Below are 13,184 nucleotides of genomic sequence, written 5' to 3' on the forward strand. Positions count from 1 at the left end.
AATTGGAAGAAGGAGTTGGTTAATTTATACAGCGAAATGTTTCAGATACAAGCAATTAAGATATTAAGAATAGAATGGAGATTCTAATTTTGGCACGATTAGTTCAATTGTTAGTCAGTCAATCACACGTTGGCACGTACAAGCTTTGCTACACGAGAAACATGGATAAATGTACATTCGTATAAATTATACTTCTAACAACTACAGCTTTCCAATAAATACTCACAGGTCTATAAATTAAAATAGGCTTTTAATTCAATCCGTGATTTTATAGGATTATGCTTTAAGCAGCTATTCTGATTCAGAATGCTACTTGTTTAGGTATTTGGGATTTTTTTCTAAAAAAACTTTTAGCTTCTTTTTATCGATCTTTGCTACACATATATATCCACGATCGGAGGATATTTATCGATTTTTTCAAGTGAGAATAATCAGAATTTCGCGAGTTACGTGTTATTAAATAAAGTGCTGATAGATCTGTATGCAAAAGACTGATAGGGAAAGTTTTTATAATTCCTTTGGAAATAGATTTACAAAAATATCCAAAATAATGGTATTTTAGACCGGAATATTCCGTTAAGACGTGCCAATGGGTTGTATCATTGAAAAAAATAAATATGAATATTATTTCAATTTTAATTTATAAAGCTAAGTAAATGGTATTTTAATTGCAATTAAATTTATTAATCTTACCTTGATAATCAAATTTAATTTAATTTAATTTAAATAATTTTTCTTCCTTAAAGGTTGATATCAAGTTCAACAGAGACAAAAATCTGACCTATTCCGTGTTATATACTCCGAAAGTACCATCACCGCATAAAGTAAAAATACTGTATGCCGGAAGAGAAATTCCAAAAAGTCCATACATGGTGAATGTAGAAACACCAGCAGCTGATCCTAGCAAAATTATAGCAAGTGGGCCAGGATTACAGGCGGATGGAGTCTCAGTCAACAAACCTACTTTCTTTGATATATTCACGAAGACTGCTGGACGTGGCGCGCCAGTAGTTACAATCTTGGACGAACAGGTATATTATTAAATAAGAATATGCATTATCATTGTATGAATTAGTTTATTCTTCTGTTAATTAAACGATTTATATTACATATTCTAACTACCTGTTACGAATTCTGTTTTGTAGGGATCAAACGTACCTTTCAAATTACGTCAAACTCTACCAGAAGTATGGAGGTGCGAATATACCCCTACCGAAACTGGTTTACACACAATAAACATGTCTTTTGGTGGCAAAAAGATATCTGGCAGTCCTTGTAATGTTAACGTAGGTTCGACGACAGATGCTAAGAAATGTAGAGCTTATGGACGAGGATTATTACCGAATGGAGTTCGTGTTCATGATGATGTGGATTTCGTTATTGTCACAAAGGATGCCGGTGAAGATGTGCTTGGAGTTAAAGTTATTGGTCCCGGAGGAGTCAATCAACCTGTTCAGTAAGCAATTTTATCCTCTTGATAAAATCTTGATTAAAAATTATTTATTAAAATTCGTGACGAAGAAGATATACAGAAGATGTATTTAATCTAACAAACATGATCATCCAAGCAACTTGGTAGAACAAAGCCAAACAAATTTCACACACAGATTTGTACATCAATTTCTACTTAATCGATTGGTTATTAATAATTATTGAATCGAGCATTGGAACTAAAGTGACTGTGAATTCCAGCTAATATTGAACGTCCACAAATATAATTTAATTCTATGTAATAATAGAAGTACCTTTAGGCTCTATGCTGTAAATGACATTCGAAAAAAATTGACATATTAATTAATATAATATAAATTGTACGTGAGTTCAATGTACAGATTCAAGCTGAGTACATTTGCATCGAAAGTTTCTACACTTTTACAGATAAATTCGAGGTTCAAATGGTGTAAGAAATAAAGTTGATTGTTCAATTAGGAATATGCAGCAGCAAAACTTCGTAAATTAATACTCTTAATTGACTTTTTTTTCTTTTGATTTTTATAATTGATTTTTTTGGCCGATTTATGGACTTCGAAGCACCACTTATATATATATATTTTTTTTCCAGTATGGTTAAAGTTGACCAAAAAACGTACAAGTGCAATTACACACCGATAAAAGAGGGACGATACGTGGTGATGATAACATACGGCGGAAAAGAAATTTACAAGTCACCGTTCGAGGTGAACGTTGGCCCTTACAAGGAATCAGCGATCAGAGCTTATGGGCCTGGCCTTCACGGTGGTATAGTCGATCATACAGCCAAGTTCATTATAGACACACAGAGGGAAACCGCTGGTCTTGGATTCGCGATCGAAGGACCTTCGGAAGCGAAAATCTTCTGTCACGATAACGGCGATGGAACAGGCGTCATATCCTACTTACCAACTGCACCAGGCCAATACGCGGTTCACATTCGTTGCGATAACGAGGATATTCCGAAATCACCCTACATCGTAAATATTTTGCCGAAAGGGGACTTCGATCCTGACAAGGTCTGATCTTCATATATTCGTGGTCCTTCGGCTTTCGATCGTGTCCCAATATAACAGTATTGCACCCTTTTTGTTTTAATCGATCTTAACGTTGCTTTGACATAGAAAGTCACCAGCAACGCTCGTTCGATCGTTCGTTCGTGTCTAAATTATTAACTCGCAATTGGTATTGCTGGATATATGGCCATTCAGTTTACATTGGATTGAGGTTTCTTAATTGTGGAATATTTCATTTCAATTTATACGCTATATATTGCTGAACGCCATTGATAAACCTTGTCAATTAAAATACAGAATATATGTGGAATTAAGGAAGCGAAGATTATGTTAATTCTTTTATTACAACGATGCTAATTGAGGGTTAATTAAAATTTTACTAACTATTCTTATTTGTTCCGACATCTCTTGAATATTGTAGTTCGCTTCTTCGGTGCACACCTGAAATCGTTTCGATGAATCGAGTGAATGAACGACGAGTGATTTAACGAAGTATGATTTGCAGGTTGAAGTGTACGGTCCGGGAATTCAAGCGGAGACTCTTCCTGTTGGGAAACCGACGAATTTTACGGTGGACGTAAAGAAAGCTGGGCAAGCACCGTTGGAAGTCGTTGTTCAAGATGTTCAAGGAAAGGATGTACCCGTTCGATTGGAGGATAATCACGATGGCACGGTGCAATGTCACTATACTCCTACGTCTGCATCAAATCACGTTATCATGGTGAGGCATTGGAAATTTTGACAGATGTAACGTTTCGATATTCTATAAAATATGGCTTAATCGTAAGACGAATTGATCCGTGAGATAAGATAAGAATAATATGAATATATAAAAGGATATTTTAATGCTTAAATGACAAGATGGTGAAATATATCTTGGAAACTATAGAAAATACAGAAGGATGCTTCGTACGAGATCTATAGATGGATGAAACTGAAATAGGGAAAAAGATATATGGATTATTTCTACTGCGTTTGTTGATTTTAGTACTTTATCGATGCTAAATGTTCTTTGAAAAAGGCCAAAAATTTCTTCGGAATTGGTCTGATTCATAAAGAATTTCATACGTCGCTTTGATTTTACGATATTAAATTATAACTCAAAAAATTGGCGGAATTTTACGAAATAGCAAATACCAGGGAATAAAGACGATGATAAATGTTAGATATATCTGTACTTCTAAGTACTTTCCAATATAACTGTTAGGAATAAGATAAATTATATACATATTTAGAACACAAAAATATAAATAAAATTGATATTAAATAATTATATGATAATATTCGTAGGTTATTTACGGTGGCGTAGCTACGAAACACTCACCTTATCGAGTAAAGGTAGAAGGACCCTTAAACATTGCTATGCTATCAGCATACGGACCCGGACTCGAGAAAGGGGTCAAGTCGAACATACCAACGCATTTTATCGTCGATTGTCGCGAAGTTGGACCAGGCGAACTTCGCGTGAACATAAAAGATTCTGACAACAAAGAAATCCCATTTTCACTTTCGGACAACAAGGATGGCACGCATACTATCACTTACGTAGCACGAGAACCAGGAACTTGCTCCGTAAATTTGAATTATGGAGGCTTGAACGCACCTCAGTGTCCGATTAAAGTGAACGTTGAATCGCATATCGATATCTCCGAGGTCAAAGTGGAAGGTCTTGCTCAAAGTAAGTATAAAATTACCTATTTATTATGCCTATTATTATGCCTATGTCTAATTCGTTGTAATTCAATAATTATGAATATTATTAAAATCTCTAAAATCTCAAAGTTTCTAAATCTTTAAAATGTATCGCTACGAGCTATACACAGTGTACGATTTCGATTTATTATTATAAATAATAAATTCGAGAAGCACTCTGGTTGAAAGAGAATTGTTTACAGTAGCGTTACAGGAGTTTGAGAGTCAGACAAACGCAGGATGATAGAATATCAGACATAGGCCACGCATATCTTTTTCGGCTATACTCATCGCCCTATCTTTATAGTTTTGTAAATATTCATATCGTGAATTCGATGCTCGTATCTAAGATTTCTTAAAGACTAGGGAAAAATCTCTGAGCGAGTCGAATAAGAAATCTAAGCGAGTTAGTAAGCGATCGTAACGTTTACGTCGGTCTATGCAGGTCGTCTATTTCCACTTAATCAAAAGAAACTCTATCAATCACATGCTAATTATCTGTTCCAAGTAAGTACGGTATGAAAAGAGCATAGCATAACTTCACGAATTCACAAAAAAAAAAAAAACACACTACAGAGCAAGACTTTGCAAAAGAGATCTGGCCTTCCTCAAGAATATTGGTTTTTATCACCACTGACTACTCTCATCGTGATCGCTAGTCACTTTGGAAGGTGCATGCGATTTTAAACTTGTAATTAAGAAAGATAAAAGGTAGAGCAGAAAATGGGAAGAAAACTAAACAATTCGAAACTAAATCCATGTCACAGCGGCTCCAGTGAACAGCTTGCAGCAGTTCCTCGTGATAACTCAGGACGCAGGCAAGCCAGCGGACTTTCAGGTGACGATAACCGCACCTTCGGGCAACCGTATCAAGGCACACGTGATACCAATTCGCGAAGGCTATCTCGTGAATTTTACGCCGACAGAACTAGGCGAATATCTGTTGGGGATTAGTTTCGGCGGAGTGCCAATATCCAACCAGCCGTATCGATTGACCTGCGTGCATGGCTCTGATCCTGAAAAGGTTCGAGCTTCTGGGCCAGGTTTAACCCATGGAATAATAAACAAACCGGCTGAGTTCGTGATCGATACTCGCGGAGCTGGACAAGGCAATCTCGGTGTGACGGTCGAAGGTCCCTGCGAAGCTGCCATTAATTGTCGAGATAATGGCGATGGAACGTGTTCCGTTGCGTACTTACCTACGGAAGTTGGCGATTATGGTATCAATATTACCTTCAACGAGAAGCATATTCCTGGCTCGCCTTTCCAGGCGATCGTTGTAAAAGACGTCGATGTGTCGAAGATAAAAGTCACTGGGACCGGCATTCAACCAAACGGTATCGTTTGTCGTGCTTTTGCAAGGTTCCGCTTTTATTAACAGCAGGAGTGTTCCGGGTGTTTTCTTTTGCGTGTGTAGTGTGCTATAACGTAGGTATATATATATTAGGTGGATGGTGAGACGGATGAAGTATATTTCGAAGAAATTTTCTTTCACCAAAGCAACAATGACTCGTTAATTTGTTTATCGATGTCGTCGAAACCGAACGATGTTTTAATTCTTTTAAGCCTATGACAATTTTACGTTTCATCTGCTGGATATTTTATTCACTTAAAGTAGAAAATTTACTGGTGCTTCTGAATATATCTCTAAACGAGCTTTTTCATTATTATTAAATCTGTTGTTATTAGACATGATATTACCTACATTTTTAGGAACGTAGTTTCTTTCTCAATTTTCTTCTTTCTCTCCTTGAAAATTTGCGACTATCTTTCCAAACAACAGTCTTTCTTAATTGATAATAATAAATCAAGAGTATTATTAATCGCAAATAATTCGTGCGTCTTTTATTCAAGATAAAGGTGAATCATCGAAATGTATTTCATCCAAATTATTATCCAACGTAATTTGGGTATTTTTGTTTGTTCATCGATTTTGTTTATGCTGCAACTTATGACAGAGATGCACATTACACAGTTTGAACATAAAAAAAGTGCACTGTATGCATGCTTTGTGGTATTTTGAATTTTTTTTTGTTGCTTATTAGAGAAATTCATTATATTGAGATATTTTATATAAATTATAATTATAATTTATTATTTAAATCATATATGAATGAATACCAAGGATATTCTTTTCCATCGAAAATATAGCAAACGAATATGTAATTGCTTAGGATTTCTATCGGATACACTTTTGTCGAATACATACGAGTCAGGCCCTTTTTTGTTATGAAAAATTCCGGAATTTTGTATAAAAGGAATTTTTTATGTTTGCGAATTCGATCCAAATCTCCTTCCGAGCATTCTATACATACGTATTCTGTCTGTGGCAGTCGTGTCCATTTCCCTTTGAATTTTCGTCCGCATATTCAATAAGTTTGAGTCAATCTTCTATTAGAATGTATGATACTACGGAGTTTTTTTACTCATGTCATTTTTTTTTCTCTAAATCAATGCTAAAGTTATCAGTTAACTAGTAATTATTCATATATTTTTGTTAATTCTCGAATAGCAAATTACGCTTATTTAAATTGATCCTTCCATACATTATCCATACGTTGGATTGTCCACAAAAGCTTACATCTCCTGCCGTAGTTCTTATTACCTTATTTTTGACAAGTGTTTTTTTCAAATTCATTTGATTATTATTTGAGTTTTGAATATTTTTAGTAGCACAGAAAGAAAATTACATTGTTTATAAGTTACAGGCAGCGGACACCTGTGCATTGTTTAGTGCGCTACGTTTGTTGTTAATATTTTTTTTAGAAGTTATGTTTTATATTTTTCACATGTTTCAAGATACATACACGAAGCTATAAATATAGCTTCTGACTATTTAAGCCTATATTTCCGATTACTATTATCCATTTTTATTTCTATAAGTATTGGATTATCCTACACATTTGTGTAAATAGTTCACGAATGTTTGTCATGAAATTTCAAAAAACTGCAACTTTTCTTAATCTGTTAAATTGTACATAATAAATATACGTATTGTAATAATATATTTTTGGCAAATTTCAGGTCCATGCGTAAATCGTCCAACGGAGTTCACAGTGGATGCTCGAGCGCTTCCAAAGGCGAAGAACGATCCTGACAAACTTTCCTGCATAATTAACAATCCCAGTGGAGATACGACCGAGAAAGTGATTGCTTTACAAAGGGATGGAACTTATTGCGTCAGTTACAAGCCATTTGAAGAAGGACCTCATACTATAGACATACGTTATGACAACATTCCAGTTCCTGGTTCACCCTTCACAGTTAACGTGAAATACCATAGCGATCCTAGCAAATGTAAAGCGTACGGACCAGGTTTGAAAAAAGGATTCGTGAATAAGTACAACACGTTCGTCGTAGAAACGAAAGGTAAAATTTTCAGAGACAAAACGAGCAAATTTTACTGATTTACCTGTACGAGTAGCATCGAGTTGGTGACAAAGTAATTTCGCTTTTGTGGCTATGCACTTGCACATACATGTCCATACATTAGCTTTGGAAGCTTCTTTATGTCATCTTCATGCAGAAAAAAGTTAATTTTGATTGAAAATATTTGTTCCTCGATTCTCGATCGACTGTCTGTGGTAATTTGATGGCACCGTCTCTGGAACATAGAAGAGAATTTCAATAGAATTTAATTAGTTGGATTTACACATTTTTCAAATTTATATAACTCAATCGACCAAAGATAAACATCTCCTAACTACATTGTCTTTCATCTCTGTGATGATTCTCTCTTTTGCTTACTTGCTTCGTTAGTTGAATTAATTTGTCATATTTAAATTAGTTTTCGAATCTACTACTAGTCGAATTAATTTATAACTATATAATTAGATAACATAAAATGATTTGTAAATGTTTAGATGCTGGAAATGGCGGATTATCTCTATTAATGGAAGGCAACGACTACGCGCAAGTGACTTGCAAAGGAAACGACGATGGCTATTGCACAGTGGAGTATTTTCCACCGTCGCCGGGTGACTACGAAATATCCATCAAATTTGCCGAACAACACATTCCTGGGTCTCCTTTCCAAATCCAAGTCGTGGATGACATGCAAGCGAACAACGTGACTGCCTACGGCGAAGGCTTGGAAGTAGTAAGAGAAAATATATCGACGAAGTTCATGGTGAATACCTCCAAGTGCAATCCAGCACAACTGAATGTCACGCTGAAGACCAACAAAGGACGAGTTCAGAAACCAATAATCAAAAACTGTGGAAATGGATTATTCGAAGTTACATATCAACCACCATCTCCTGACAGTGATCTGCAAGTTGGAGTTATTTTCGATGGAGAAGATATTCCAGGAAGTCCTTTCAAACCGAAAGTTCTACCCACTGTAGAGCCAAATAAGGTTGTTGTCACGGGACTTGGTGTGGCACCTGTTTGTACCGCATCTTTTCCCGTTGATTTCGTAGTAGACACCTCCGAAGCTGGTTACGGTGATCTGGAGGTTCAAGTATTGGTAAGTAATAAATCAATGTTATACCGCTTTTGTTGTTTATTGTTGTTTTATCCATGTCTCTCCACTTTGCATAGCTTCTGATTATATCTTCATTCACAGTTTATATTACGTTACATATCACTCGCTTAATACGTTCAAGCTTTTTCATACGCGCCTTCTTTAATAACATTTGCATTTTGTTCCAGTTTTCGTCAAATCACATTTTTATAAATCAAAATTGGGACCATAAATGGAGTGAATAACCTGTTAATTAATCTTATCTAACAGTCTTACGAAACCTTATTATCTTAGAACTATCTTATTTTACAATCAATGATAGCTATTCTTTAAATCTTTCAAGAAAGGTTCTTAAAAATAACAAAGAAATTGATGTGATAACACGGAGTATAAGGATACTCAAATTTGAACAAGTAAATTGAATGTAACTTTTTAAATGAGATATGCAATCCCACGTGCAATAGCTTCATGGTGACGTTAGAAGAACTATGCATCTTGAAGTAGTTTCAACAAAATATATCGTGTTATGAATAAGAAAGTACAAGGTTTCGTTAAACAAAATTATCTTCACATCGAAATATCCTTCGTTATTCTGTCGAGAACAAAATTATTTATGCCAAATATCGTACCTCTTTGTAGCAATTTTTATAATATATAAAAACAATTTCTTGACAATTTTAGTCACTCGAATAAAGAAAACGACCTGTATAATTTGAAGTACATTTAAACTGACAATTAGTTTTCTTGAATCTTAATATTAAATTGCGTCTAGGGACCAGATCAGGTGCCTCGTAAGGTCGAAATTCAGGATCTTGGAGACGGGAAATATAAGGCGACGTATTTGCCCGATGATTGCGGCCGTTACAAGGTCAACGTTAAGTACGGCGACAAAGAAATACCAGGATGCCCAATAAACGTTCAGAGCGTGTCCACCGGCAAAGCTGAGAAATGTAAAATCAAAGAGGGTATTCAACGTACTTTGGCTCAGGGTGAAGAGTACTGTATCACCGTGGATACCGAAAATGCAGGACGTGGTGCAGTGACCTGTCGCATACGATCTACTTCTGGAAGGTAAGCAAATTTCCATTTAGAATAATCGGATCGTTTATTTTAGAAATGGTGCAAGCCCATGTTTTGAAAAAATTCAGAAAACGAGGAATTTATATAATACATACATTCACGTGAACTTTTTATTTATAAGCAATTCACAATTTAAATCTTTTTAAACATTTTCACTTTGTTTCAATCAAATTCTAATTGCAATTATTTATTTGAACGAAAATTCGTTAATAAATTAAACTGCATAATCATTTATTTTAGAAGCGGTGTATATTTAAGCACAGAAAGACGTGGATTTCTCAATAGATGAAAACGCGAACAATTGAATATCTGGAAATAAAGGAAGATGGACTTACACTACTTTCAAAATAAATGGTTCGATCAACGAAGAGTGTTGAGGCTGAATCGTTCGAATTTAGGCAAAAATAACTCTATTGGAATTTAGATGAGCATTATCGTATTTCTATTCGTTGGAAAGAACTCCATCATTTCTACGCGATAATTCTAACAATCGTTGGTTTGTTTTGCTAATATTTAGTTTATAGAAATCATGTAAATGCATTTATTATCAAGTGAACATTAATCATCCGGTTGATGTTGACGGCGAGTAAATATTAGTCAGTCACGAAACTCTCGAAGAATCCCTTGTGTTTGAAATATTGGCATTTATCCGACATGCTATCGCCTTAGTAAATAAACGATTTACGTTTTGGCACAAAGTAGTGGCTAGTGTCATTTAAAGTAATAGCAGAAATGCCGGTCTTGACATCTCTAATTGCCAATAGAAACATTAATATATCGCGTTTCATTATTGACGTTTTACACGAACACTATCTTGAATTAACTCATTTTGCACATTGTGTACATGATTATATATAAAAATGATAGAATTCTCTTCCACATATATGCATATATATGTATTCTAAATATAATGAATCTCAATGGAAGTTCGGTGTATTATAAATAGGGAAATCTCTTCTGATTATCTTTATTCTGTATTGCTTTTATTTCTTGACAATTACAAGACGATATCATTAAAACAAAGAATCATCCATGATAGTCTTCAAGGAGCAAATTCTTCAAGTTTTAATTTCTTCATTTTCTCTACAATGTTACAAGATGTTTGTATAAACATTTTAGCGATAAGAAATATGAGCAAGTACAGTTTGACTGTTAGTTTGAGTGTATTATAAAATATATATATATATAGAGTGTGACATAGGAACAACGCAATGTAGAATGAAATACTCGTGTACAATGGAAATCTCGTTCATGAAAAACTTTTTTGCATGTGTTACTGCCGTTTTACGAGGCATCAGAAGGAACGTTGGCGACTCTATAAATATAGCTTACATACCAACGAGACGGGGAGTTGGTAAGCCGTATCAAAAGACTCAACATCAATAAATTTACGATTCAAAAATAAATATCGGGGTCATGATGAAATTTTTAAAATCTGCTAGAACGTCCAAGTTATTTTAGCGAAATGTAACAGATAACGAGAGAGAAAAGGACAAGATTAAGGTAGAAATCTGTGAAAAATTGTAGAAAAGTTATATTTGACCGATCATGTGGGACAAACATTTTTCAGGAATTTTTTTTATGATTTTATCCTATCTCATCAATTTACCATTATTTTCGTCATTCTTGATTTACATACATGATCATTAATCTGTTCCTACAGTGACAATAGGAACAAGTATACTGAATTGGTTGCATAAAAATTCTTTTGTTAGAACTTATGATATATTTTTAACGATAGGTATGAATCAATGAAGAAAAAGACAAAGGTCTTGATATTTAAAAAATTTCCTCTTAATTTTAACACGTATGACAATCCTTTTTTTTTATTGTGTATGCTATCTTTCAGTGAGGTGGTGGACATTGATATCGAAGATAATGGCGATGGCACGGTGAACATTTATTATACTGTGGCGGATGCTGGCGATTACACCCTCAGCATTAAGTTTGGTGGTCAACCGATACCTGAAGGATTTTACACGTTCACAGTAAGTCATTACTTCTTCTATTTCCATCAGTTTTCCAATCGATTACTTTTCATTATTTCATTCTTATTTTTATTTCACACGATTACAGATTAGAAGCTCTTATGCATATAAAATATGTTCATGCACATAATCACATTACTACAAGGCTATAATAATATTGACATCATATACCATAAAAAATGATTCATTTAGAAAAAAAAAAATAATGCGCATGAGCGGTCTTATGAGGACAATTTGACACAAAAAGATTCGGTAAAGTGTAAAGCGTTGTTTGATTTTCTTTCATGAGGAATTATGAATTAGTAATCGTTTAAGTTTTGCTCGGATATAAAGTGAGATATCTCGACTCTGTTGTTGCTATCGAAGAAGCACAACAGGTGCGCGTATCCAACAGAAACATAAAAGAACTTTAACAGCCAATTAAATGAAATTGCAAATTTCTATAAACAATGTGAGCTTAATAATCCGCAAAGCTTGAATTCATTGCTAGAAATCGAATGAATATTTCATGATTTTATTCGATGCTCTTACAACAGAATACGGATTATGTTTGTGTATTCTATCTTTAGAATGTTTTGAAGTTTACTCTGTGTCTAGTATAAAACGTAGTTTTATCGTTTCATCGCTTCATCGCCTGGATTTAGGTAGTGAAAGTGTTGTGAAGCATCGAACGATTTGGAATTTTATTTATAGATCTAAATAAACGAATCTATAAGATAATCGCAAGTGTGAGATGTACCCTAAGGTATCCTAACGCGTGTCCCTGAGATCGCTAAAATTCTTACGCGTTGTCAGTCAAAATCGATCGAACCTTCTATTATCCTTTTTGAAGGGACGATCGAGAAAACTATTTCAAATTATAATTGCTTAGCTTCAAGCACGAGTTACAATTATTCTTCCTATCATTGACTTCAGTGGAATCTTATAGTTTGCATTTCACATGTTTTTTAACATATGATATATAAAATACTGAATGGCACAGGTTCTTCAAGTGTTTCAGACTATTCGACCACGTACTTATTTTCTGTAACGAAAAACAGTGGTTAATTGAAGACAGAATAGAACTTATGCCAAATGGTAGAACCTGCCATCTTGAACAATTGTGCAATAAAGTTGCATTATGTATCATTAATTTTTTATGAAGGAGATGCGTGGTTTCTTGCTAAAGGATGGGTGGGGCGGCAGGCATCTAACTATAGAGACAAGATATACTGCAGGATATATTGTCGACTTTAGTTTAGTCTCCAGTGAAACAGTTCACTTCGAGGGTTCATTGGAATAGTGTCTGTCAATTTGACATTACTCCTATACTCATTCCATGCGGAGTGTCTAACGTTCCGTCCAAGTGCATTATCGAGTAGTATCGTTCTCACTAGAAACGTACCAAGTGTTATCGTATCGAGCTTACTGAAACTTTGTAAGTACTTAACAGCTTTTAGAAAGGAGGCCAGACATCTTAGCACCTCTTGACAG

General features: G+C 34.7%; 1 protein-coding gene across 6 annotated transcripts in view; it reads left to right on the top strand.

The window, feature by feature from the left end:
• cher (filamin A protein cher) overlaps positions 1 to 13,184 on the top strand; it is a 52,618-nt gene that overhangs the window by 14,439 nt on the left and 24,995 nt on the right. For 3 of the 6 annotated variants that reach the window (XM_069127640.1, XM_069127638.1, XM_069127639.1), the window contains 10 exons: positions 747 to 1,031; positions 1,146 to 1,456; positions 2,063 to 2,489; positions 2,992 to 3,207; positions 3,777 to 4,164; positions 4,946 to 5,515; positions 7,203 to 7,547; positions 8,042 to 8,646; positions 9,416 to 9,714; positions 11,573 to 11,711. In XM_069127640.1, the coding sequence (XP_068983741.1) occupies positions 747 to 1,031; positions 1,146 to 1,456; positions 2,063 to 2,489; positions 2,992 to 3,207; positions 3,777 to 4,164; positions 4,946 to 5,515; positions 7,203 to 7,547; positions 8,042 to 8,646; positions 9,416 to 9,714; positions 11,573 to 11,711 (3,585 nt within the window). Of the gene's footprint in view, positions 1 to 746; positions 1,032 to 1,145; positions 1,457 to 2,062; positions 2,490 to 2,991; positions 3,208 to 3,776; positions 4,165 to 4,945; positions 5,516 to 7,202; positions 7,548 to 8,041; positions 8,647 to 9,415; positions 9,715 to 11,572; positions 11,712 to 12,969; positions 13,129 to 13,184 lie in introns of those variants that run through there. The other 3 variants (XM_069127642.1, XM_069127643.1, XM_069127646.1) reach the window with 2 other exon arrangements.

The sequence above is a fragment of the Bombus flavifrons genome, chromosome 14 (genome assembly GCF_040668555.2).
Source record: "Bombus flavifrons isolate JBK064 chromosome 14, iyBomFlav1_principal, whole genome shotgun sequence".
NCBI classification, from domain to species: domain Eukaryota; kingdom Metazoa; phylum Arthropoda; class Insecta; order Hymenoptera; family Apidae; genus Bombus; species Bombus flavifrons.